This window comes from Dendropsophus ebraccatus, chromosome 5 (genome assembly GCF_027789765.1).
Source record: "Dendropsophus ebraccatus isolate aDenEbr1 chromosome 5, aDenEbr1.pat, whole genome shotgun sequence".
Lineage (NCBI taxonomy): Eukaryota > Metazoa > Chordata > Amphibia > Anura > Hylidae > Dendropsophus > Dendropsophus ebraccatus.
In genome coordinates this window covers 48840616-48864339 of record NC_091458.1, presented here as the reverse complement: position 1 = coordinate 48864339, position 23724 = coordinate 48840616, and the positions used below count along the sequence as shown (strand labels likewise).

The window sequence follows — 23724 nt, the reverse complement described above, 5'->3', positions numbered from 1 at the left end:
TGAAAGACCTGAAAATGTTCACTCATTTCCATGGAACGATAATCGTTACTTATGATCGTATTTGCGATCGTTTTTTCTTCGCTATTGTGTTCGTATCTACTGTGAACGACCGAACAATGTCTTATTCAATGCGAACGATTTGCGAACGATTTGCGAACAAGCAACGATAAAAATGGGTCCAGGTCTTATTAAGCGATCAACGATTTCTCGTTCGGTCGTTAACCTTTAACTGCATTTCAACAGAACGATTATGGTTTAGATTCAATAGATTTAACGATAATCTGAACAATAATCGTCCGGTGGAATAGGGCCCTTTGACTGCTGGCACATAAAATATATTAATGAGGAACATAATAAAATTCATATGAAAACTTAATTATACATTTTTTTTTAAGATTTTTTTTTAAAGCTGGAGTCGGAGTCTGTACATTTTTTCTTACTCTGACTCCACTCCAACTCCACAGCCCTGTTACCGGCTGTCCTCAGAGGAGATGTGATACAATTATTTTCTTACGTTTTTTGGTTGCTTAAAAAAATATTTGGGAAAGCATCAAAAACGTTTTGTCAAAAGGTTTTTTCTGAATTATTTCTCAGTGACTTTGCTTTCTGGTTAACATAGAAGTAAGGAGCTATTGTTTTCCTCTTTCAATAATACTGTTATATTCAAAGGCTTTCATCTTCCAAGAGCTCTGCAGCCAGTTGCCGAGAACCTTCTTAGGTTTCATGTCACATACACTTGAGGAATACATAACAAGGTAGCACTGCAAATAAAACATTTACATTCTTTTTTGGTATACCTGTTTAACAGGACAGAGTCAAGGGGATACTATGAAATCTTTTGCCTTATGTTCAGGTTTACCAGACCCTTGGCTTCTATTGTAGTGGTGCTCAGACTCAGATTTGTCAAACATATGCTATATAGGGATGGTCCGAACCTGGTTCGGGTCGGGTTCGTACGAACCCGAACCCTCGGAAATGATTCCCGCTGTCTGCCCTCTCCGTGGAGAGGGTGGATACAGCGGGAGGACCGCCTGGAAAACTGGGATACAGCCATAACCATAGGCTGTATCCCAGTTTTCCAGGCGGTCCTCCCGCTGTATCCACCCGCTGTACGGAGCGGGCAGACAGCGGGAATCTGATGCCGAGCGGTCGGGTTCATACGAACCCGAACCTCGGCAGGTTCGGACCATCCCTAATGCTATACATAGCAGAAGGACTAAAAGGGGTATTCCGAGAATAAAAATCAACTGGTGCCAGAAAGTTATACAGATTTGTAAATTCTATTTAAAAAAGGTTTTCCAGTACTTATCATCTGCTACATGTCCTACTGGAAGTGGTATATTCTCTTTATTCTGACACAGCGCTAACTGCTGCCACCTCTGTCCATAACAGGAACTGTCCACAGCAGTAGCAAATCTTCATGGCAAAAATTACCTGCTTTGGACAGTTCCTGACACAGACAGAGGTGGAAGCAAAGAGCACTGTTTCAGACTATACAGATTTCACCACTGGACATACAACAGCTGATAAGTACAGTGGTACCTTGGTTTAAGAGTTACTTGGTTTAAGAGCGTTTTGGTTGAAGAGCTCACAGTTTTTCAAAATTGTGACTTGGTTTAAGAGCATTGCTTTGGTTTAAGAGCTCCCTGTACTGAGTGGAAGGCCGAGTGGGGGAGGGGAATAGTCTGCACAGTGGGGTCTACAGCACTGTACTCTGACCCAGGAAGTCTCCCTCACCTTCCAAATCATGGCAGATCCACTTCAGGCTGGGGCTTGCATCAGGTGACAGGACTGTGGAGGTAATCTCTTTATAGCTGTAACCCCTATGTCCCCAGGCAGAGAGTGCTGCATGTATGTGCCCACATCTGTCCTGCTCATTCCTTCATACTCCCTGCAGTCTGTCAGTCCTGTTTGGTCCATGCTGAACACCCCCCCCCCCTTCCCCATTGCTGTCATGTGACCACACAGACCTCTGACAGCAGCCCTGCTTCTCTATTCTAGCCTGTTGTACTACGCTACTGCATTATGGGGATCTGCAGTTCCATCCTGTATCTACAAACTGCTGCTGTGTTATCAGGTTTATGCAGTTACTATACATTACAACCCACATGCTGATTGCTATACTGTACAGTAACTTATAATATTACATATTCAGCTGTTATTAAATGTTTGTTTCATTTGTTTTACATGTTATTCAGAATATAAAATCATTATTTTTGTGGCGTGGAATCAATTGTCTGCATATCAGTGATTTCTTAATGGAAAATTTTCTTTGGTGTAAGAGTGGATTTGGATTACAAGCGCGGTCCCGAAACAAATTATGCTCGTAATCCAAGGCACCACTGTACTGGGAAACTTTTTTTTATAGATTAAATCTACAAATCTGTATAACTTTCTGACACTGTTCAATTTGAAAACAAGTGGTAAGTCTATTGTCCACATTTTTTCGTGTTTATTAAAAAAAAAACTATGTGCTACGTGTTCACATTTTACTAGGCTTATTACTGTTGTCTGGTGAGAAAATTGAGTGAAACATTGTCCCTAAGGCTAGGTTCACACTGCGTTTTCAGCAACCGTTTAACGCATCCGTTTTTTGCAAAAAACGCATGAAAAACGGATTGCAAAAAACGGATTCATTTGTGTGCATCCGTTTTTCCATTGACTTCCATTATAAAAAAAAAAACGGATCCGTTTTTTTTGGCGGACCAAAACGGACCAAAAAACGTTGCTGACCCTATTTTTCTGGACGTTAAAAAAACGGATCCGTTAAACGGATGCTGAAAACGCAGTGTGAACCTAGCCTAAGCAGGGTCACTTACGTGGTCTGTAATTTTGTGCCCAAGGCAATGTATGCCAGCCAACAGTGCCAAGAAACAAGATCCCTTGCCGCAGTCCAGGAATTAGAATTTCTAAAACAAAAAGGTTTAGTATGTTTCAAGGTACAATAAAGCATGCATATTGTATAAAACCTGAAAGGCAGCAAAAGATTGTATTTTCATAGCCTATATATACATGATCTGATTATGATCTGGTTATGCGTCTACCTAGCGGACCTCACGTTTGATTTAGCATTTGTCCCTTATTCTGTTTTTCTCCCCTGTGCTCTGATACAATAAGGCTGGGGCTATACAATTTGGGCTATGGTATAAAATGGAACCAAAAATGGAACCATGTTTCACTACATCTTATTTAAGATAAATAAATGTGATTGTACTGTGATCACAACAGTGACCTGTCAGTCATGAGTAATCCATGTTGAACGGATTTCTTGCAGCTGCCAGGTCGTAGTTGCTTCAACTTTGGGTTGTGGTTTAACCCATGGGTCTCCAAACTGCACCCCTCCAGCTGTTGCAAAACCACAATTCCCATCATGCCTGGACAGCTAAAGCTTTGGATTTGGCTGTCCAGGCATGATAGGAAATGTATTATGCACCTGGAGGGACGCAGTTTGGAGACCCATGGTTTAACTCTTAGGTTCAACACGGTATGTTCACAGTGTGACAGCCGGACATTGTAGCCCCTTCTTAACATTGTTATCAGCCCCAATGCTCCCACAATTGTTACGCCACTGTGCTCCCATTAGAGTATAGCCTCAGTGCCCCTGTTAGTGCAGGTATAATGCTGCCACAAGTAACAACATAATTCCCCCTATTAGTGCTAGCCATAATAGTAGCACAAGTATATGCTTACCTGCAAATTAATCCTACACTCCTTCCTTTCAGGCAGCAGGAAATTACATATGAGCAACCAGAGGGCACTCCTGCATGATAAGTGCTGCTGCTGCATGATAAGTGCTGCCGCTTCATGATAGCATTCCACTTCCTCTCATCAGAATCAGAGCCACTTCCCTCTTCCACACCCTTTCCTTTGATTGGAAGCAGCACTTCATGAGCATTTTGGCTGGAGCTTTGTTGTAGACGTTCATCCCCACAAATATCCCTATTTTACAACAATGATTGGGTATATTAGAGGTTGGTTTCCATTAACACCACCAGTTCAAATGGAAATAAAAATGATATTTTCAACTATATTTGCAATTTCATGGTGAGCGATGTAGTGATTATCAGGCTTAAATGTATTGTTCTCCAGCAAAGCCTTCCTGCAGGATACCATGTCAGATATTACAATTGGATGCAATTTACATTGAATAATGTGAGCTGTAGTTAACTGCACGATTGCTGCACACTCTGTAATTATATCACTACATGATGCCTGTATTAAACTGCTACTCGAAAAAATAGACTTGCCAACAAAAAAAAAACACGCTTCAATGATTCAGCATTGCAGAGCGGTGTGTTTCTGGTGTTACAGTAATGAAACTTCTTGACACAAATTAGCACTTTTATGTGCCCAGTTTTGCAGCTTAGCCACTTTGCTTATTATTTATTACTTCATTTTATTGTATTTATTTTATTATATTTTTTTGTGTGTGTGTGTGTGGGGGGGGGGGGGCTGAAATGGAACAAACTTTTAGGCCCTTTAGGGTGCGTTCACACGTACAAGATCTGCAGCAGATCGGCAACCGATTTGATGGCCTAGAATTGATTATCTTTGAATCTGCAGCTTCAAATCTGCGCCATCAAATCTGCTGCAGATCCTGTACGTGTGAGTGCACCCTAAAGAGGAACTCCAGTGATTTTTTTTTTTTCAAGTCAACTAGTGTCAGAAAGTTTATAAAGATTTGTAAATCGCTTCAATTTAAAAATTCCAAATCTTCCAGTACATATCAGCTGCTGTATGTCTTCCAGGAAGTGGTGTATTCTTTCCAGTTTTGCACGTTGCTCTCTGCTGCCACCTCTGTCCCTCCAGAGATGGGATTTCGATGCTGCACTGGACAGTTCCTGTTACAGACAGAGGTGGCAGCAGAGAGCATAATTTCAGACAGGAAAGAATACACCACTTCCTGCAGGACATACAGTAGCTAATAAGTACTGGAAGGCTTGACATTTTTAAATAGGAATAATTTACAAGTATCTAAAATTTTCTAACACCAGTGTTTTTTCACCCGAGTACCTCTTTAAGTGGACACTAAAATCACCTTGTCACCAATCTTAAGGGTTAATCCAACAATACCATGCAGGTTTTTACAATGCTTTTGAAATGACAGGTACTCTTTAATAAAAGCTGTTGTTGACGTCTTAGCGTTGAGATATTTTTCCATCCAGGCATAAGTAATGGTCCCACTCCCAAGTCTTGCAACAGCATGATCCATACATAGCTACTGTACTGATTCAGCAATGCAAATCCAAAAGGGATAGATCACAGAGCATGTCAAGGGGATTTTCACAAACCTATTCCCATGCTGTGAAGAAGAAATCTTTTGTATTTTAGCATGTGTTGGGACTTTTTCAATCTGCACCATTTACCCATCACAAATTTCACACTGATTTGAATTGAAAGGGGTAATCCATATGTAAATCCAGACAAATTATTGGCAGATTTATACAGGGTAACTACAGTGGCCTAGCTGAGTGGGCTTTGTTACATGAAAATAAAAAAAAATGGAGAATATTGTGCAAGCTATAGAAATATATCGAATGTATACCTCATTCATTGTGGATATAGCCACAGATTTAACATTTGATTTAAATAGAATTGATTTTTCTGCAGGAAAAAAACCCTCAGGATGTAAACTCACTCTTACAGTACTGATATCCTATGATGTCTGATCATTTAACTTCTATTTAAATGGATTATCCGGGATGTGAAAAACACAGCTACCTTCTTGCAAAAACAGCACCACTTCTGTTCTCAGATTGTGTGTGGTATTACAGCTCAGCTCCATTCACTTTTATGGAACCAAGCTGCAAACAAACCCAAACTGATTACAGGAGTAGTGCTGTTTCTGCAAGAAAGCAGTCATGTTTTCCTAAGCCTGGATAACCCCAGGCTTAGGAACATTAAAGGAGTTGTCCAGCGAATTGTTTTTCTTTTAAATCAACTGGTGTCAGAAAGTTATCTAGATTTGTAATTTACTATTAAAAAATCTCATGTCTTCCCATACTTATTAGCTGCTGTATGTCCTGCAGGAAGTGGTATTTTATTTTCAGTCTGACAGAGTGCTCTCTGCTGACATTTCTGACCGAGACAGGAACTGTCCAGAGCGGGAGAGGTTTTCTATGGGGATTCATAGAAAACAGAGAGAGAGTTCCTGTCTTGGCCAGAGATGTCAGCAGAGAGCACTGTGTCAGACTAGAAGTAAATTACAAATCTATATAACTTTCTGATATCAGTTGATTTGAAAGAAAAATATTTTTGCTGGACAACCCCTTTAAATTACAAAGCATCTATGAGAAACTTTTACATTTCTCTTTCTTTTCTCAGCTCAAGCCGGTCGCATTTGCCGTTAGGACCAATGTCAGTTACTGTGGAGCTTTGGATGAAGAATGTCCAGTTCAGGGAAGTGCTATCAACTTTGAAGCCAAAGATTTTCTACATATCAAAGAGGTCAGTATAGCAATCCATGTAAAGCCATAGGCTGTATTCATGTTTTCTAGGCAGCCCTAGGGCTGCATCTACCTTCTCCAGCTGAGCGTTCAAATGCTGAGCGTTCGGGTTTAAAGAACGTTGCCAAAGCAGAATAGCTTGGCAAGTCCACCCAACTTTAATCACTACTTTATGTTTCTTAGAACCTACATGCATTACTTGGATAAAAGTTTGTGGATACCTGTACACGACACTCATGTTGCATCATATTGCTTCATATTGCTTCACCATGGACTTTAAGGGTATAAACCCACACACCGTATATGCAGCAGATATGCAACAAATACGCAGCAGATTTGTTGGTACAGATTTGATGCTGTGTTCAGTTATTTAGATCTAATCTGCTGCGATTTTGCTGCGAGTTTGCTGCGAGTTTGCTGCGTATCGCAGCAGTAAATACGCTGCATATACGGTGTGTGGGTTTATACCCTAAAGGGGAGTTTCCGTAAGGCAAATTGTTTTATTATTTTCCAGAAATACAACAATGACTGGTGGATCGGGAGGCTAGTAAAAGAAGGGGGAGACATCGCCTTCATTCCAAGCCCTCAGAGGCTAGAGGCCATTCGACTGAAACAGGAGCAGAAAGCAAGGTAAGGAAACATTACATTACTTATATATCTCGGTAGTCATGCGATTAGTTGCCAGACTAATGGTTTTCTTTGTATCTAGGAGATCTGGCGGTAACACTTCTGGTTTAGGAGACATGGTCTCAATCAATCGGCGTTCGCCTCCCCCATCGATAGGTAAGGATTGATTTTTATTTTTTGCTAATCAATGAACAATGCTGTGTCCTTTTTGATTGAGATCTATAATTGAAGGCCAGAGGGGCAGGGTTATAAGCCTGATGGACCACTCTGGTGACTTGTGGTTCGGGCAGCAGGAAATCGATGACAGGTTCTTTTTAAATAGGATTTGAATTTGAATATTTTTTTTAAATCAATTTTGGTGAAATACTTCATTAACTTTTTTTTTCCTTCTATGAGCACTTTGACAATGTGCCACATGTCTGCCGTCTGCTATGACAATAAGCCTATTATTCTTTGTCACCTGTATTGAATCAGTCAGTACAATACATTTGTCAGGATGGGGCTGCCTTCCTCCTCACACAGCAACATATCATCCAGCTATTATGTGTGCACAGAGCAGGAAATGTGTCCTTTATTAGCTGAGATGGCTCCCAGTGACTCTGCTGCTTCATGATGTCCTCTCCTATTCCACATACAGATCCAGAAGAGAGGAAATTAATACAATGCTGCAGTGATCTCATTTCATTAGAACATGTTTTTCATCCCTGCTCTGTGTAATATTTAAAGGGGTTGTTCAGAATTGAAAAAGCACCGCTCCTTTTTCTCAAAAACACAGCCACTCCCATTCTCAGGTAGTGCGGTATTACAGTACAAGAATATTGTGACCTGCATCATTCCCTGATGCTTCATTCCCACCTTCTTTCAAGCACTGTCTTTAGTATTGCAGCCCATGAGCTGCCCAGTAACCTTTTGTGAACAAAAACTGAGCTGCACTAATAGTGCAGGGGTAGGAAACCTTGGCTCTCCAAGTGTCGCAAAACTACAACTCCCATCATGCCTGGACAGCCTTTGGCTGTAGTTTTGCAGCAGCTAGAGAGCCAAGGTTCCCTACCCCTGACATGCATGGCAGTGCATGGACAAAGTTGCCATTATATCTCATGAGAAGTAGAAGTCCTACCTTTGTATGTCACATTCCATTTAAATTCATTAGTTTTCTCTCAAAAACCTGTACTTTGGGAAAGAAAAACACTGCATTCTTTTCTAAGTTTTATCCTAAAGGTCTTTAAAGTGACACTGTCACCCCCTTTTTGCATTCTGACTTCTCTACACAGGTGTAAAGGGTAAATTTAGCGGTTTTTATACCTTATTTTATATTATACTTCATGGTGCTTGTTGAAGTAAAAGGTGGTCTTTTATCAACTGCAGATTGTGCTAAGTGGGCGGAGCTTCATGGTAACAGCACCACAGTTGGCCCCGCCCCTCTGTAACGTCACAGGCACATAGGCCCTCCCCCTTGCCAACCATTGGAACAGGCTGGCCTAAAGGTCTAGGCTCCACCCCCTCTAGGTCGGCCCATACCAATGGGCATCGAGGGGGCGGGCCAATGCTGCGATGATGTCGCTAAGGGGTGGGGCCAAGTGGCGCTGTTACAGTGAAGCTCCGCCAACTTAGCACAATCTGCAGATGATAAAAGATCACTTTTTACTTGAACAAACACCATGAGGTATGATATAAAATAAGGTATGAAAACTGCTAAATTTACCTTTTACACCTGTGTAGAGAAGTCATAGTGCAAAAAGGTGACAGTGTCACTTTAAGTCAAAGCAGATGTGGATTAAAAAGAATTAGAAAATATAAAAGAAGGACAAATAATTCTCCTTCCTGCTGGATCCACTTGAAACTGCGTAAAAAACTGCAATGTTTTTTATTTTTTATCCACTTTTGGCTTCGGCTCAAAAAACTGCATCGAATACTTAAGTGCATATTCACACGTTAAACATACAGCAGGTCACACTAAAGCTATGTTCCCACTATGGGATTTTGGCAGGAAAATGACAACCACTAATAACGGTCATGAACATTTTTTAGCATTAGCAATAGATGCCATCTTTTGCCATTAAATGACGGCCTGCTCCTTTAGGCTATGTTCACACTGCGTATGAGTCCGGCCGCATTTCGTACGCCGCCGTACATGTGCGGCTGAAACTACGGGCGTGGGAAAAATCGACATGCGGCCGGATGCGTACGAACCACGAACATACGCTTGCAGTACAGTTCTGCTTCCCTAGCTTGTTTCGAAGCGATCTGAAACAGGTCATTTACTTGGAAATCTTCGCCCAGCCCCGTAAACCACACAGAACCTTTTGGATGGAAAATCAAGTTCAATTTGGCTGAAATAAGTACTTCGTACGGGACCGCATGGAAATCCACGGCCGTGAGTTTCAACATTTCCTTCCTCAAACAATGGTCTTGTTCATTTTTCACGGCGCCGCATACGATCCGGCCGTAAGCTCATACGTAGTGTGAACTGTGCGGGCGTATATCATATACTTTCAAGCGAACGCATCAACCTCAAAACTACGTGCGTATATTCACAGTTCGCACTACGAGCGGAAACATACGCAGTGTGAACATAGCCTTAGTGTGAACATAGCCTAAACCTTCTAAACTACCTTACAGTTACATACAGGCACACAGCAAACCATATAATATATGAGAGACTACAGTCCTGCTCAGGCACAATTACAGGAAGAATAGATAACAATAACTGTGTATCTAGTGGCTCACAGATGACATCTCTCCAATTAGAGTCCGTTTCTTTCTTTTCCATCTGAATTAAACCCCAGACACCTGCACTATTTTAAACACTTTACAGAATTACAAAATGCTGGAGCTCATAGCAAACAATAAACCCCAATTTAATTCAGACCACACATCACAAAAAATTCAGATTCCTGAATCATTTCAGACCCTAAACCGGACCTTAATGAATTTGGATCAGACCCTCAAGGTAATTCAGACCCAATATGAGACCCCCACATTTATTTACGCCACAAACCAGACCTCAAAACTAATTCAGACCCAAACCTTAAATCATTCAGACTTGAGACCAGGGCCCTAAATGAAGATGCAGAAGAGAACCAGGGAGTGGTAAACCAGTCTGCCCTCATATTATTTCCTTTTCACTTTAGATTTACCAACCGCATCTGCTGAAAGTTTGTTCCAAGCGTCTACTACTCTTTCAGTAAAATATTTTACCTCAGATTATGTCCCAGTCTTATAGAAACATATCTCGTATTTGTAGCAACCTTCAATATGGATTACAGTTGTTTTCATCGCCTTCAATTGTGGCAAAATAGCAGCATTTTTGGCGTGATTGTGGTGAAAATACAACAAAAAATTGCGCTATTTTACTGTGATTGTGCATTTCACAGCAAAATAGTGTCAAAAATGCATCCATAATGAGAAATAATAAATGTGTGTGCCTCAGTCATATCAGGCATTGGTGTGTTCAGAACTCTGAGGAGAGGCCCAGTCTGGCCATAGGCTTGTTTACACCAATGTTTTCCCAATGACAGGGGTTAATGCCCATGTCTTCATAGTCTATTATTATTTTAATTACTATCTTTTTTCCTCTATTGTAAGTATATTGTAACTAACATGTTCTTAATATTGATGCTTTTCTTCCCAATAAGCCAAACAGAAGCAAAAACAGGTGAGTTTTCTTTTTTGAAGGTAGCATGTCAAAGTAAACTGTATTCACTGACAAATCCTTAACAAATAAGGCATTCTCCGCACCATTCTTTAAGTGTCACCGTCGTTTACATTTTTTTTGCAGAAATCAATAGTACAGGCAGTTTTAAGAAACTTTTTATCATGAAAAAGCAGTTTGAAGCTCTCCCCCCTGTCTTCATGGTTCTCTTATGGAGAGAGGAGAGGTTGAGGGAGATGAGGCACCAAAACAGTATAACAAAGAGTCAATTTACAGCTACATCACCGGTCTATCTCCTCCGAAGCCAGCACTGACCTCTCTGACCTCTGAATACTGGCTTTCACACAGGTCCTGCTGTGTAATCCTTTGTTCGCTGCTCTCTGCTGGCGACTAATCTTCCTCCTCCCCCCTCCCCTCTCCATAGGTTACACAGGGCACGTCTGATGTAAAAGAGTCCAGATTTCCTGATAATGAGCAGTGAATGAGAGAGAGGGGAAGGGGGGACCTGGGGAAAGTCTTTTTGAATGCAGATAATGGCATATTTGCCTACTAAACCCAATTACAAAGTTTCCTAAAATCGCCTGTACTATTGATTTCTGGTGGTCTCTCTGCTCAAAAATGCGTGTTATTGTTGGTGGACAGTGCCATCTGGGAAAGGCTTCACAGCTGTTGTGCCCTATATCCCCGCCTTCGTCAGCACCGTAGGCCACCCGTGACATCATCACTGTCTATGCCCGAGCCCTCTGTGACGTCTTCAGAATGGGCCGGATCAGAAAGAGCTGGAGGAGGATTTCAGTAAGTTCACTGCATTTAGACTAAACACCACACATGTTGCTTTTCTCTACATTCTGCCCAACTCGTCCTGGAAGGCCATCTTGTTAATGTGGAGAAGACCATAATTTGTAGTATTTAGCCCACATGCAGTGAACTGAAATCCCCCTTCAGCTCCATCCAGTTCTGATGATGTCGCGGGGTGGGGCTACATCAGGGATTTGGGCACACCCGCCTTGAAGGCCCACCCAGGTGACACTGTCTGACAACAATAATATGCATTTTTGAGCGGAGAGGCCACCAAAAAATCTTTTAAATGGTAATAGATGAAATGTCCAAATTGGAGGAGAACTCCGGCAAAAATTATAATTTTTAGAATTTTTCAGAAGGCAGGGGGGATCATAATAAACAAGCACTACTTACCTCTCCCCGTGCCTCTGCAATGCCAGGACCCAAGCTGGAATTTATCCCCCCCACCCCCCACCCACTCAGCCAATCAGCGACTGAAGCAGTGCCCCCCCCCCCCCCAGTCACTGGCTGAGTGGCCAATACATCATTGGAGTCATGACGTTGCTGCAGAAGAATATCCAGGAGCCCCTATGGGAGTCCCAGTGAGGTAAGTCATCGCTGCAGAGGCACGAGAAGTAAGTAGTGTTTGATTATTATGTCCCTCCCTGCCTGCTAGAAAAATTATCATCATGTTATCATCATATTCTCTCTCTCTTCTCTCTTCTCTTTTGGAACTATCCCGAGTTAATATAGATAATGTGCCTTTGTATTTTTACATTTTAATTCAGCCTTTGGGCATTTTGTGGAGCTGTACCTGCTGCCAACGTATACCCTACAAGGCCAGAGCAGTGCAGTCCTGAGCCCTTTCATCACTATAGGAAATACACCCAAAGAATACACAAGCCTTTGCAATGTGGAAATTAGGAATGTATATAGACACAGTGCAGTGTCTGATCTCCCATATTTAACCAGTGTTCCTGTAATGCTGATTCACATTGAGCTCCAGATTAGTATTGCCCACTGTGTGCTGGCACTTTATGACATTATCTCAAAAGCCAGAAGCTCAGCGCTAAACTAATTTCTGCGGTTCTGAAAACATCACAATCACTCTTTTAGTGCTAGAAGAGAACTGCTGGGTGTGATTGTTATGTAGAAAGTTGCCCTCCTCCGCTTAATATACAGCATAATCATAACTATATAAGTCTGGTGTACAAGGTAAATAGAATAGCGGCACTCACCCAGTCTTCTCTTCAAGCTTTATTGTAGTATAAAGCATGCTTTGTGCACCTTTGTTTGTCCTCCCTCACCTTTGTGTTGTTTGTCAAGATTTTTATGATGTTTATACTACAATAAAGCTTGAAGAGAAGACCGGGTGAGTGCCGCTATTCTATTTACCTTGTACACCAGACCACCATTCAAAATCTATATCTTTATAGATTATAGAGCACCATCGCTATCTTTGTGTATTCCTTCCCTAGAAGTTCATGATTGGGAACGCTTCTGCTGCTAAGTGTGAACTAGGTAGTGCTGGTCCTTGTCTTTCTTTCTGTGGACTACATGCATAGTTATCATCATATTGGGTTGAGGAGGAGCAGCTATTTTTATTATATATGTTATGAAAAGTTCATGCAGTTGGTCCATTTTAGGTTATCAGATAAAATCAATGGTATCCATTGTAAAATCTAAAGAATAGTATGTAACATCACAAGTAGATATATTATACGCTATATAGGCTCAAGCTCAATCACCAAATTACATAGTAAGGCTATGTTCACACACCGTTAGAGACCGGCCGTTCCGTGACCCCGGCACTTAAGTGCCGGCCGGATGATCCGTCCGGCCGCGGAACTCTGATGCGGGCGTATCAGCGTGCGCCCGCATCAGAGCTTCCCATAGCACACAGTGAAGCGAGCTGCCGGAGCCGCTCGCTTCACTGTGTGAACTGACAGGTCTTTCTGCAGCCGGAATTCATTGATTGTCTATCCTTAGAGTAGGATTCCCACTGATCAGTTTAGGTGCCACTGCCCTAGTACAAGCTTCTTCACTTTCACTATACAGTGCTATACTTAGGATTGCTTACCCCACCCAATTCAGTGGAAAACCAGCAGCACTGGACTAGTTTCAACTACCTGTTGCCTTTACAAAAATGGAGCTAATAATTTGTATTTATAGTTGAATGTCTATAGAGTAGCTGGCTCTAGCTTATGCTTTGATCCATAGAGCAGGGATCAGACGTATACTGTCTCCAGTGTGGTATTAATTATATTCTATAAACCAAAAGCGCTAATTGTAATGGCAGGATGCTGGCAGGCGTTCCATGGGGCACTCCTCGCACATCTGTTAGTCTGTACCAAGCCTCAGCAAGGCCTGCTAAACGGATCTCTTTGTCTTTCAGGCAGAGCATGTTGCACCATATGATGTTGTCCCATCGATGCGTCCCGTGGTCCTTGTTGGGCCCTCACTCAAAGGATATGAGGTACAGTCATATAGAGGTGGGATGCAGGAATACAATGTTCTAGTATCATGCAGATTCAGAGTTTTGGGGTATGAACTTCTCTGTGCATATTTTACTATTTTTGCAAGTTGGGAGTCATTCTGTTAAGAAATGCAATTAACTATTTGTTACACATAACTGGCAGGGAGAGTATGGGGGGGAGTGCTGCCCATGGTGAGACTAACAATTCCTTCCATACTTGTTATTATCTATTCAGTCTCTTTCCTCCAGTTCTGAGCTGCTGCTTTCTTCTGAAAACACAAAAATCTGTGTGTGAGCTTTTCTCTCTGTCTCCTCTTCCCATCCCAGCATTGCAAAAAAGCAGATAAAGCCTGCCAGGTACTTGTTTACATCAGCTGTCTCAGAAGGGAGGGGGGAGGAGGGGGAGACGGAAAGAAAAGCTCACACACAGATTTTTGTGTTTTCAGCAGAAAGCATCAGCTGAGCACAAGGGAAAGGAGACTAACTAGATAATAACAAGCATGGAATAAATTGTAAGTAAGTTAATTTTGAGTGGGATACCCCTTTAATATTAACACCCAGACCACAAGTATATGCCATACATTTCATAGGCCAATGCAAAATTACAAGCTGTATATTAAGTAACAAGTATAATTAAGCTGTCCCCACTGTTTCATATTGTATGTTTGTTACACACTGTATGTTTTCTGCGGATGTCTGTTTCTGCGGACATCCTCTGACTCATGGTCAAGCCTGAGGTCTCTATTCATAGAGCAAGCAGTACAATCAGCTTGTTGAGCTCACCCTCCTTGCACGTTCATCCATATGTGCTGCAGCACCGCAGGTCAATGCCGTATATATCCAGATCTGGAACAAATTTGCTCCAGCGTTTCATTATTAATTATTCTATTAAAAAGCATGCAGCATCGTGTAAATTCATTGTCACATGCTGTGTAAAAACAAAGACGCATTTCAAGCTTAGCCCATTATGTACACTATACACTGTATGTAAAATAGGGAAACTATTGGCAGGTTAGAAGCATCTAACCTGCTGTCATGTCCCTATAGTGCACAGTTTTTTTTTACTTTGTAGTTTACTCCATATGCTAATCAGGTGGTTTAGTGCACTGGGGGTGGTACTACTACCCTCAGTGCATCAATCCACCCTGGTCAGCCCCTTCTAATAAGTATTGGTGCGGCACTCTGCAGTGACATCACGCCAAGTGAATATTCGTTACAACGGACAGGCTGGCTGGAGTGGATCGGTGCACTGAAGGTGGTAGTCCCGCCACCAGAGCACCAAACCACCTCATTAGCATATGGATTAAACTATGAATTACACAAAAATGGAACTGAGCATGAAAGTAAGAAACTTACCTTCATCCTCGGTGCCCTGTGCACTATAGAGACATATCAGAAGGGTAAGATGCTTCTAACCTGCTGATAAAAAAAGAATTACCATTGCCATCCCTATCAGCAAAAATCATCACCATCTTTTTCAATTTTAGGCTATGTTCACACTATGCATGCACAACGGCCGTTGTTCAGCACTCAAAAACAACAGCCGTTGTGGCAGTAAAAATTGGTTTCAATGCACAACTGCCAGAAATAATTGACCATGTCAATTATTTCCATGGCCATAGTGAAAAATGGCCGTTGTTCAACAAATTGTGTGAACAACGGCCGCTGTTTGCACTGACTTCATAGCAACACATTTTTTATGACAAGAATGGCCATTGTTTTAATTGCAAAATTACGTTGTGTGAACATCGTCTTAGGCTGGGTTTCCACATATGTCTTCACCACACATTCTGAACGTAGTCAAATACAGTTTTTCCTCACGTAAAATTCAGATGTATTCAAGAATGTAATTTCTAAATAGACAATTGAGATACATTCACATAAAATAATGCTAATAGTAATAGGCTCCATTCTTCTGAACAGAGCAGTAATGCTGACGGCATTAATAAGAATATACACATTTACTTCTTTCATTGAGGGAAAACATTTAGTCATTTGTTATATTCAATAAACTCGAAAATTGGAACAAAGCAAAATAGAATGGTTGATTCGCAAACACATAACAGCGTAGATGTAACATTGTGATTCCGCCTCAGCAGTTTGCTCTCGTTGCAGTTTTTTTTATAGCATCAGCTAACTTCTTAGGAGCCTGGAAATACACTGTCTCAGCAAAGATACTGGTTTAAATGGTTCACTATTGTCCATGTGGGAATTCTAGCAAGAAGCAAAAAAAATCTAAACAGCAGAAAAAAAAGCCAGAATAACATATCCGTGCTTTGCTTTACATCTACAGTGATGCAGTATATCAGTAACCTATGCTGAGGGGTACACCTTACGCTTCTAATCTTATCTGACAAAAATGCTAAGGGTAGAACATTGTGCCAGACACTGGCCATTTTCCTCATCTATAGCTTAATTTATGTAATTTTGTACCTAGTGATAATGTATTATTACATTGCGTCTGCATTTAGTTTAGTGTAGAGGATGCTGACTCGGCATTTATTCCCTGCATTATGACTCTGACAGAATTGTGGGGTTATGACTGTAGCATTTGATTTTGTACCTATTCAAATGCCGTTAGGGAAGAAGGTCCTCACAGACACCATAAACGCTATGGATATGGCCGTGTTGTCTGCGAGGCAGGTATGGAAATGTGCACATATGTGAAGGATGGAGTCTTGCTGATACGGGACAGATGACTGTAGATGAACGTTAGCAGAAAGAATTGAAAACTTATTTATAAATTGTCCTCAGATAGCTCATGCAATGCAAATTGTATTGTTTCCCCTGTATGGTTGCCCTAGTATACATAATGTTCATTTAGTGGAGCAATACAGAATCGTTTTATTAATACGTGATGCTGATGTGGTGTTTCAATAGTGTCATATGCAGGACGTGAAAACAAGTTAGCCCCCTACGCCTGTGGTAGCAGGCTGATAGTCTTGTGGCAGTGAGATCAGGCCGGTATCAGTCCGTAATCTTCAGTCAGATCCTCTTCAGCCATCCGTCGATGCCATTTTATGTGGTCTATGGCCGAGGGTGATAAACCTGTACACAATGTTACTGTCACTAACTGATACAATGTGTTGTAATATTTTTACAATTTATAATGTATGCCAATGGAAAATATTTAAAGTGGTTTGTATTTCCTATAATTATATTCTTACTGTTGTATCCGAATGACTGAGAATTCTCCTGTATCCAATAAATAGATAGCACCTCAGCAAATAATACTCCCATAGTAGACAGACCCACTAGTATCTTTCTTTTCATTAATGCAGCCATCATACTCCTCCTTAAGGAGCCTCTGTGGACTGGCCCTCTTTATCCAGCCATCTCTCTACTACTACATACTGTATATCTGTTCCACTTGATTCAGAACTTTTTGAACAATGTGGTCACTTTGAACCGAAGTGTCCTCCCTCTTCTCATTTAGCGCACTTTTTGTTAAGATGGCTTCCAGCCTCACCACTCCACTGAGACCGTCCTAACCAAAGTCTTCAATGATCTACTGCCAGAGTCTCCCACCATTTCATTGTGCACGCCCTTAAAACACCTATCCTCCGCCTATCCTCAACTGCTCCATGGTGTCACAAACTCTCTCGTCGCTTGGCTTTACAGACTTGGAATTTCCCTCTCATACCTCGCCAGTCATTTAGTCATTTGCTGGGCACACATTACGTCCTTGTACTGTGTCCGTACTCTCCGTAATCTCCCAATAGCACCCCACACTTATTCCCCGGTCTTCTCAACAGCATCTCATACACGTGTATTGTACTATTACTGTAGATTTACCATTTACGTTAGTGGTTGCCTTGAGCTAAAAATATTGCATAGATTTTCAGCCCGCAATCTTTATTTGTTCATTTTCACACCCCTGATACACAATTCGCAGACAGCTCCTAGGTTTAGATTTTTTTCATGTGGACATATCCTCCCAGTAATATATACTTGATGTGAGGTCTGTGTGTTCAGAAATCTAGAAATTGCTGTGTGTGTTTGGCTTTTTCTCTGCACTTAGCATATGCTCCCCCCTCAGTCCACACATTGAGCTATTATTTAAATCCCCCCCCCTAGCACTCAGGTAGCAGAAAGCCATCAGATTTATTTTACTATCTGGCTCATTATTTAGAAATTTGCATAATTCTGCATTCAGGAACCTAATTACCAATAAAAACATCAGTGCAAAAGTTATATGTAGCCATTAAATAGATGAGCTCCTTTCATCCCTGTATATAATTTAGTTATCTTCTTGTTTTTCGCCCCAATTAGAGCGTCCTGACACCTTGTTCTCAGTTACAGCCTGGAGCTCACACGTAACAGATGTCTACCAGGTGGTTGGTATCTCCGCCACAGTGCAATGCCTATAGCTTAACTAATTGGCAGGAGAAGGAGCTGGTATGGTGTAGTAAGAAATGGAGTTCTCTCTTAAGGAATATAAAAACTGCTCAGCTTTGTCACTGTGTTAATTTACTAATTGAAAGTCATCTATCATGAGCCACTTACTCAGCTTTGTGTTTCCTCAAAGTTCAATAAGCAATTGGATATTAAAGGCATGTGCTGAGTCAGACCCCATTCCTACATCGTATTCACAAGGAGCATAATAATGCGTGACAAGAACAAGCCACTCTGTGGTTATCGCCCCACATATGATTATGCAAAATCCGACTGGCATGCTTCTTCTAGGAAAATCCTAATTATTGCATTGGGGAACAGCAGTGTGAAACTAGTCACCTCGCCACTTATTGGACAACGCGTAATACCTTTTCATCATTTATGCTGTGTCTTCTTTTTACCATGTATTCTGACTTCATTGAAATGATTAAAACATGCAGCTGTGTATTGATATGAAAGAATTCTTTGAATGTATATGTTTTTCAAAACCACCTCTAAAAAATTTCAATGCAAGCCTTACACCCACCTGCACCAATAAATTGCTATAGTACTTATACCTGCTGATGTTAAAGGGTCATCATCACCTTAATGCTGCATGAACTAAAAGTCATCAGGGTAGTCTCCCTACCCTCCCATTGATATATCAGTCACTGTACTAAAATTGGGAGATATCTATCAGTCAAGGCTGGTGGGGTGTGGGGAAGCTGCCGGGGCCTGTGGTTCAGACAGCATGATAGTTTCCCATGGTTAAGAGACATAACGGATTACCTGTCATTAGGTGAAAACACCACCACTCTTGCCTGTGGGTTGTACCCAGACAAGGGGTCCATACATGGGAAGTAGAGAGGCTAGGTCCATGGAGAGCCATTAGATGGTTTGACACACAGAAATCTGCATGAATAGACAGTCAAAGGCCTCGCCTAATGAGTAATGTATTAGTATAAATATAGAAGATGGGTCTATGGAGATGTCAAATATGTCAGGTCAGCACTTGTCTGAACTTGCTTTTACTATGGTTGCAATACAGTATTAGGCTATGTTCACACAAGGTATATTTTCATAAAAGTACAGCCGTTGTTTAAATCGACAACAACAGCCGTACTTTTTACAAAACTATATGTTGCTTTGCCTTCTATGGAATCCTAGCCGGAGCATATACACATAGTATACGCTCTGGCCGGGATCTCTCTCAGTGCCGTAGAAAACTGACATATCAGTTTTCTGCGGCTGCTATTCAGTGAATAGTGGCCGCAGAAAACCCTGTCAGTGCACACTATGGAGCGAGCGCCTCCAGCCGCACGCCTCATAGTGTGCAGTGGGGAGTTCTAATGCAGGCGCACACGGATGCGCCCGCATCAGAAGTCTGCGGCCCTAAAGTACCGTCCGGGATGATCTTTTCTGATATCGGCCGTTCCGGAACACGAAAAGGCCAGTCTCTTACGTTGTGTGAACATAGCCTTACAGTATGTACAATACAAGATATGAAGGTTTTATCATTCGCATGTCCTGTTGGTGCTGAATTTTTCTTACATGTTTTTTGTTGCATATCCATGAATGGAAATTTGGGAGAATTAGCCATGAAGTTGTATATAATGGATGGGAAACCTTCAGCCCTTCATCATGCATGGACAGCCAAAGCTTTAGCGTTGGCTGTCCAGGCATAATGGGAATTGTAATTTTGCAAGGGCTGCAGGTTTCCAGTCCCTGGTATATAAGAATGGGAAGAAGTGAGGTTTGGCCCATAGGATTATGTATGATTGAAGTAAGGAATAACTATAGAGACATGCATAAGGGCAATTAGTGAGAGTGAGACCATGAACATTGAACACCTATGATTCCTAAATCTAACATTGTTGTATAGTAATACAGTAGAGATATCCAAAAATCTATGGTAGATGACCTCATGGGGGATTCGTACAGTTTGAAAAACGTATAACACAAATGCATTATCTATTGCAGAGACCCCTTAAAAAGTGTACTTAAAGGTGAAAATTTTGATGCATTAGCTTAAAAAATGGAGCAGCAATATGGATATAGAGGCAGTGAAATAGCTGTGAGGACATGGCAGAAGATGCAAAAAAAAAAGCCCAAAGCTCCTTGAGCCAAATGGCAGCCGCAGTGAATGGACGAAATATTAATACTGTTATAACCTGACTTCTTTCCAAACGGTTTACAAATTTAAATTCAGCCCCATAAACCTCAATGCAGTCCTCATAAATAACATGAGGACGTTTTGCAGAATATCTACTGGAATCATCTCTTATGTCCTTCATTGTCCCTTTTCTCCCTTGTGTCCCCTGTAGGTGACTGACATGATGCAGAAAGCTCTCTTTGACTTCTTAAAGCACAGATTTGATGGCAGGTAAGACCGAAATCAGGTTGTAGCATGTAGATGGGGGGGGCTGGACTGTTCTATGTCATGTTCAGTGGGGTCTCAGGGTGACCATATTGTTAAAGCATTGATGCAAATATAATATTAGGAAGCTGGTAATAATGTATACAGTAGTTTCAGATGCACATGTGAGGATAAACAGGGGGACCCGGGACACTGTTCTGGTTGATCAGTGGGGCCCCCAGCAATCGAACATTCGTACACTTCTCCTGTTGATAGATGTATTTGTAGATGGAGTACATGAATATTGCTTATTCTCTTGTATCCTCGATATTCATAGCACTGTACATATTTGAAGTGTAGAGACTGAGAGGATCTGCCTACTCTTTTTCTTGTATATTTTCAGAATCTCTATTACTAGAGTCACAGCTGACTTGTCTCTAGCCAAGCGGTCAGTGCTCAATAATCCAGGCAGGAGAGCCATCATTGAACGATCAAGCACCCGTTCCAGCATTGGTGAGACATACATTTTTTCATTTAAGAAGATATTTAAAGGACAAGTGCCATGTAAAACTTTTTCCCAGTAATTGAAGCACATTACAAAGTTATATAACTCTGTAATATGCTTCAATCACCTATCTGCCTCCCTTCCCTGTCTTTTCCCTCCTCCACCCCCCACCAGGAAGTGTCCTAACTCACACAGACCTAATGACTGCCGTCACCGTCACCAGGCAGCTCCTTCTTGTGAGGATGAGTCATCAGCAGGAGGGCTGCTCTAGGTCCTGTTACAGCAGCCCCCCCTCCCCTTTACTTCCATAGCCCCCAGCGATCTCCATATCAGCACAGAACATGACCCACGGCTCTATTCATTCTCCATGGAGCCGCTGGAAGTGCTGTACTCGTCTGTCTCCAGCAGCCCCATAGAGAATGAATGGAGAGCCAGAATTGCAGGCAGGTCCTGGACTTGCAGCTATAAACAGTGGCAGGCCCAGCTGCAGCCTGCAGTTATTGGTGACTCGCAATGCCAGTCATGTGCACGTAAGAGCACCCTTAGGGCCCTATTACACCAAAAGATGTCTGACAGATTTTTTCAGAAATGGACTGTAAACAGAGAAAAGGTCGTAAAGATAAGACTGAGATTTCTGCTCTTTTCAAATTCATTCCTGGCTTTGACAGATTATCTTTTTCAGCCAGACATCTTTTGGTGTAATAGGGCCTTTAGGTTTTTTTTTTTTTTGTTTTTTTTTTAAACTGCCCCTGCAATTATAAGCCAAAAGCAGAAGTGGATCCAGCATGGAGTGAAACCAGGGGCGTAGCTAGGGGTTCAGCCTAGGGGGGGCGAGCAAGTCTGAGTGGGCCCCCAACCGATTATGTTACCCAAAGGGAACCTCGCTTGACAACAATGCTTTCTAAATAATAAAGGGTATATTCTGCTCCATTACTCATAGTGAATTAAGAGCAGTGTTAGAGGCTTCTACATTTACATATATAGACACATAAAATGAAACAGTGACTTACAAGGGGTGTCTTCTCATCGGAGTCGCTCACTATCCCAATGTCATGGATGTATGGGCAGTATAACAGGTTCACCTGAGATCTGTAGTTAAAACTGTAAAAAAAAGTTAAATCCATTATGCAAAGACTATTATTTTCCCTATACACTGACTGACCCATATACCATAGAGGTAGATAATTTGCATTCTGCCTAAGACAGGTGCATCACTCACAGGGAGGTACCGCAGGCTCAATCACTAGCTGCCACTACAAAAGACCTCAGGCTGCTGCACCCTGCTCTCTCTGATCCGAATCACAGCTTTCTGATTTAAAGATACTTGTCCCTTATCCTGTAAGAGACTGGGGTGGGGGGGTCGGACCTCTGCCCCCATTCCCCCCAGGATCTCCAGATCAGCCCCCAGCTCCTCTATGAAGCTGCCAGAGAGAACTGGGCCAAATAGGGTTAAATCAGAAAACCACTGTTTTCCACATGTCCAGCTCCCCCTGGTTTCCACATGTCCAGCTCCCCCTGTTTACCAGCTCCCTCTGTTTCCACATTTCCAGCTCCCCCTGTTTCCACATGTCCAGCTCCCCCTGTTTCCATATGTCCAGCTCCCCCTGTTTCCACATGTCCAGCTCCCCCTGTTTCCACATGTCCAGCTCCCCCTGTTTACCAGCCCCCCTTTGTCCACATGTCCAGCTCCCCCTGTGTCCACATGTCCAGCTCCCCCTGTGTCCACATGTCCAGCTCCCCCTGTTTCCACATGTCCAGCTCCCCCTGTTTCCACATGTCCAGCTCCCCCTGTTTCTACATGTCCAGCTCCCCCTGTGTCCACATGTCCAGCTCCCCCTGTTTCTACATGTCCAGCTCCCCCTGTGTCCACATGTCCAGCTCCCCCTGTTTCTACATGTCCAGCTCCCCCTGTTTCTACATGTCCAGCTCCCCCTGTTTCTACATGTCCAGCTCCCCCTGTTTCTACATGTCCAGCTCCCCCTGTTTCTACATGTCCAGCTCCCCCTGTTTCTACATGTCCAGCTCCCCCTGTGTCCACATGTCCAGCTCCCCCTGTTTACCAGCTCCCCCTGTGTCCACATGTCCAGCTCCCCCTGTGTCCACATGTCCAGCTCCCCCCGTGTCCACATGTCCAGCTCCCCCTGTTTCCACATGTCCAGCTCCCCCTGTTTCTACATGTCCAGCTCCCCCTGTTTCTACATGTCCAGCTCCCCCTGTGTCCACATGTCCAGCTCCCCCTGTTTCTACATGTCCAGCTCCCCCTGTGTCCACATGTCCAGATCCCCCTGTTTCTACATGTCCAGCTCCCCCTGTGTCCACATGTCCAGCTCCCCCTGTTTCTACATGTCCAGCTCCCCCTGGTTTCCACATGTCCAGCTCCCCCTGTTTCTACATGTCCAGCTCCCCCTGTGTCCACATGTCCAGCTCCCCCTGTGTCCACATGTCCAGCTCCCCCTGTGTCCACATGTCCAGCTCCCCCTGTGTCCACATGTCCAGCTCCCCCCCCCC

At 42.5% G+C, this 23724-nt stretch overlaps 1 protein-coding gene across 5 annotated transcripts in view; it reads left to right on the top strand.

Annotated features, from left to right (window-relative positions):
* The window catches only part of CACNB3 (calcium voltage-gated channel auxiliary subunit beta 3), a 135693-nt gene that overhangs the window by 99504 nt on the left and 12465 nt on the right, over window positions 1-23724 (top strand). For all 5 annotated transcript variants that reach the window (XM_069970105.1, XM_069970104.1, XM_069970106.1 and 2 more), the window contains exons 3-9: window positions 6325-6447; window positions 6961-7076; window positions 7156-7229; window positions 10709-10728; window positions 13901-13981; window positions 20680-20738; window positions 21115-21224. In XM_069970105.1, coding sequence (XP_069826206.1) covers window positions 6325-6447; window positions 6961-7076; window positions 7156-7229; window positions 10709-10728; window positions 13901-13981; window positions 20680-20738; window positions 21115-21224 — 583 coding nt within the window. The remainder of the gene's footprint in view (window positions 1-6324; window positions 6448-6960; window positions 7077-7155; window positions 7230-10708; window positions 10729-13900; window positions 13982-20679; window positions 20739-21114; window positions 21225-23724) is intronic.